This window comes from Phoenix dactylifera, unplaced genomic scaffold (assembly GCF_009389715.1).
Source record: "Phoenix dactylifera cultivar Barhee BC4 unplaced genomic scaffold, palm_55x_up_171113_PBpolish2nd_filt_p 000164F, whole genome shotgun sequence".
Lineage (NCBI taxonomy): Eukaryota > Viridiplantae > Streptophyta > Magnoliopsida > Arecales > Arecaceae > Phoenix > Phoenix dactylifera.
Window position 1 is genome coordinate 183431 of NW_024067706.1, and position 3822 is coordinate 187252.

General features: G+C 55.5%; 1 protein-coding gene across 1 annotated transcript; it reads left to right on the forward strand.

Moving 5' to 3' along the window:
• The first annotated feature begins 337 nt into the window (after window positions 1-337).
• LOC113461124 lies at window positions 338-2768 on the forward strand. The gene is made up of 2 exons (XM_026800593.2): window positions 338-621; window positions 712-2768. Exons 1-2 carry the CDS (start codon window positions 541-543, stop codon window positions 1450-1452), a joined length of 822 nt encoding a protein of 273 aa, XP_026656394.2. The 5' UTR covers window positions 338-540; the 3' UTR covers window positions 1453-2768.
• Window positions 2769-3822: the final 1054 nt, after the last annotated feature.

The window sequence follows — 3822 nt, forward strand, 5'->3', positions numbered from 1 at the left end:
GTAAGAGTAGTTGCATCGCTTTGTTTTTATCTGTTTTCTCTCCTCACTAACATCGGTCTGACACTTAAGAAAATTTTTGGTTTCAGACATCCCCCACATGCCGACCAGCAACACGTCCCTCTTCTCTCGACTGAAGAGGCGGGAGGCCGAGGCCGGGGGGGCTATTCCCCAGCCTCGGAAGAAGTCGAGGTCGGCCGGTGCTTCTACATCGGCCGGGACGGGAGGCCCGGAGGCGGGGGCCTCCGCAATTGATCAGGGGCGGACACGGGCCGCCGGCGACGCGGGCCCAGCGGCCCCTCTCTGTCCCGCCCCCGTTGCCCAGCGGGGGGGGGGGGGGGGCCGACCGTAATCCACTTACGGCGCCCGGGGCCTGAGCTAACCAGAGGCCCCGAAATTAGAGGCCCCGAGGTCCCTAGCTCGGACGAGCCGAGCTCTTCAAGGGTCCAGAGGGAGGAGTCGGCCGAGCCAGGATCCCCACTCCTCGAGGGGAGCTCGGCCATCCACGACGCCGATGTCGCATGCGCCGCGTTTCGGCGTGCGATGCTTCCAGCGGACCGGGCCGAGTTCCGAAACTTGCCGCTGGAAGAGGTTGTCGACGGTACCTACCGCAATACCGCTCGGGTAAGCTATTTTTCCAATTTTTCTTAGGCTATTGGCGAACATGTTATATGTTTTTCAACTCGTAATCGCTTTACCCTTTTTCTCTTGCAGCACATCCACAAAGTCGACACCCTGGTATTCATTGCCCAAGGGTGTCAAGAAGAGACTCGGCAAGTTAGCCGGCAATTGGAGCTGGCTAAGAAGAAGATTGCCGAGTTGGGGGCGGCGCTGGCCGAGGCCGAGGCACGGAGGGAGGCCACTGAGGCCGGGCGCCTAGCAATGGTCGAGGTGCTTAATGAAGAAAGGGCTGCCCACTCCTTCGCCAAGTCAGCTCTGCGCGCCTCGGAGGTGCGCCTGGGGGAGGTCCAATCCGAGGTCGTGGGCCTCAGGTACGAGGGCGGGGTCCTACGCCTCAAGGTCGAGCAACTGGAGGCTCGAGAAAGGAGGGCACTCGAGCGAGCCGAACATGCCGTAGACTCCTTCAAAGAATCGGAGGAATTTTGCGACATGTTAGAGGAGGAAACCGTCGACGGGTTCCTCCGAGGCTTCGAGAACTTCCGGAGGCAGATGGCCCGATTCTGCCCCCAGCTCGATCTTTCGACGGTTCGTCCGAGGATGAGGCTGGGTTACAACTCTGATTCTGACGACGTTCCCGCCGCCCTGGCATCCGATGCGGAGTCGGCCGAGTTGGACGCAGCCGAGCCTGCGGCGGCGGTGGTCGAGTTGGAGGGGGTTCCCGAGGCACCCGCCGAGGCCCCTGCCGCAGACCTCGAGCCCGTGCCCGCTGAAGACCCTCCAGTCATCGCCATAGATGACCCCGAGGGTGACGCCGGCGCGACCGCCGCCCCTTAGGACTTAGATTTATTTCTTCTTTCCATTGTAATCGAGGTCGGCCTTCAAATTTTTGAATGGTCGACCTCCAATTCTGTACTTAGCCTTTTGGCATTTCATTAATGAAAAATTCCTTTTGTCACTTCGCACTTATCTCTCTTTGTCTTCCTTTGTTGTAAACGAGGCCAGGAGTTTGACTTATTGTTTTACCGACCCTTAACATAGCTTTCGAGCTACTTGATAAAGGCATGTTCTTTTTTGATTATGTTTCGCTTTCCTAAGTTCTGATTACACTAACCAGAGGGAGCTCCGAGCTTAGATTCTTAGGAAACTTTCCTTAGTCCTGCAGCTCGGACTTGAAGATTGCAGAGGTCGCCGTATTTAGCTTTTGGATTTTTGAGGCACCGAGCTCGGGCCTCAGGCCTCCGAGCGGGGCCGTGCTAGACTTGCATAGGCCGCTATCTGGGGGTATCGCCGAGCTTTCAAGCTCGGCTTTTGGACCGTAGGTCTATAAAAAGATTAGTGCTGTCCCCCGATGGGGAGCCAATAATCAAATCGTCGCCAGGGCTTTCATAGTTATCGCCCTCGGACCCCGCCGAGGTTTCGGCGAGCGGGGTCGGAACCTGTAGAGGATACCTCTATCTTCTTGATCTCGATCAGTACGCCCGCGGTCGAGGTTATCTTCATAGGTCGACGTTGGGGTCTCTGCGTATGAGGGCTGAATTGGGCCCTTGTGCCTGTGGGTTCACATAAGTTGTCGAGGAGGTTATCGGTAGACAGAGCATGCATGAGGTCAGTAGACTAAACCGACTTGCAGGAGCAATGCGACTTTGGCCAGAATAAGGTCTCGATTTTAATCGAGATGTCGCTGGCAATATGTAGATAAATATAACAAGGCAAGCATCAAGTAGGATGTACCTTTTGTATTTCCAAAATTGCGCTCCTCGTAGCGGAGTGGGTGGCCTTATTTTCTCGCCAACTTTTCGGAATCATTCTTTGACTTTCGGAGAGCTCGGGCTTCTCATGGACCCGATGGCGCCCGCCGAGGTTGAAGGGGTTTGGGAATGCTCCATTAATCTCCGACTCTTCCCGAGGTCGAGGGAGTTTGGGACTCTACGGTCGAACCTCGGGGCATCCCGACCTTAGTCGAGGAATCTTGCGTCAGGTCGATGGGTCTGAGAACGCTCTATCGACTGCGATACATCCCGAGGTCGAGGGAGTTTGGGACTCTACGGTCGACCCTCGGGGCATCTCGACCTTAGTCGAGGAACCGTACGTCAGGTCGATAGGTCTGGGAATGCTCTATCGACCTGCGACGCTTTCCGAGGTCGAGGGAGTTTGGGACTCTACGATCGACCCTCGGGGCATCTCGACCTTAGTCGAGGAACCGTACGTCAGGTCGATGGGTCTGGGAATGCTCTATCGACCTGCGACGCTTCCCGAGGTCGAGAAAGTTTGGGACTCTACGGTCGACCCTCGGGTTATCTCGACCTTAGTCGAGGAACCGTACGTCAAGTCGATGGGTCTGGGAACGCTCTATCGACCTGCGACGCTTCCCGAGGTCGAGGGAGTTTGGGACTCTACGGTCGACCCTCGGGGCATCTCGACCTTAGTCGAGGAATCGTACGTCAGGTCGATGGGTCTGGGAACGCTCTATCGACCTGCGACGCTTCCCGAGGTCGAGGGAGTTTGGGACTCTACGGTCGAACCTCGGGGCATCCCGACCTTGTCGGGGAATCTTGCGCCAAGTCGATACTTTATCGTCCTGCGACTCTTCCCGAGGTCGAGGGAGTTTGGGACTCTACGGTCGAGCCTCGAGACATCCCGACCTTAATCGAGGAATCTGAGGATCACAAACGACCCGACATTAGAAGAGATAATCATAATCATTGAAATGGACGAATCATTATAAAAAGGAGACTGAGTCCATGTTCCTGCTTGCCTAGAATCCCTAGGGGTTTCATTGGTAGTACATTCGTAGATTCTCGGAGTTCCAGCTTCGCAGAATTGGAGTCCCTTCGAGAGATTTCAACTTGTATGCTTCGGGCCGTTGTACTCGGGCGATTTGATACGGCCCTTCCCAATTTGGGGCGAGCTTTTCCTGCTCAGTTGGCTGATGTCACGACCCCCGCCCCGTTCCCGGCGGGCCGCCGCGACGGTCCTAGGGTGCGGGTAGGCATAAGGCCACCAGCCACCACGTAGAACCCTACTACCTATCAATCATAAATAAATTCTGAAAATTTTGGCATGATGCATGCACAAAATGATCACCTTTCCTATGGTGACCTGTCAGGATTATCTCATTACATACAACAACGCTACCTGTCAGAGCAGCAATCGCATAACCTGTCGCATAACGAACCTGGACAATATATATCAATACATCATCAC

Excerpts from the sequence above, each read along its gene's own strand:
- LOC113461124 (XM_026800593.2), top strand. The coding sequence starts at position 541 with ATGCTTCCAGCGGACCGGGCCGAGTTCCGAAACTTGCCGCTGGAAGAG. Across the intron at positions 622-711 it reads CCTACCGCAATACCGCTCGG|CACATCCACAAAGTCGACAC; the intron begins GTAAGCTATTTT and ends TTTCTCTTGCAG.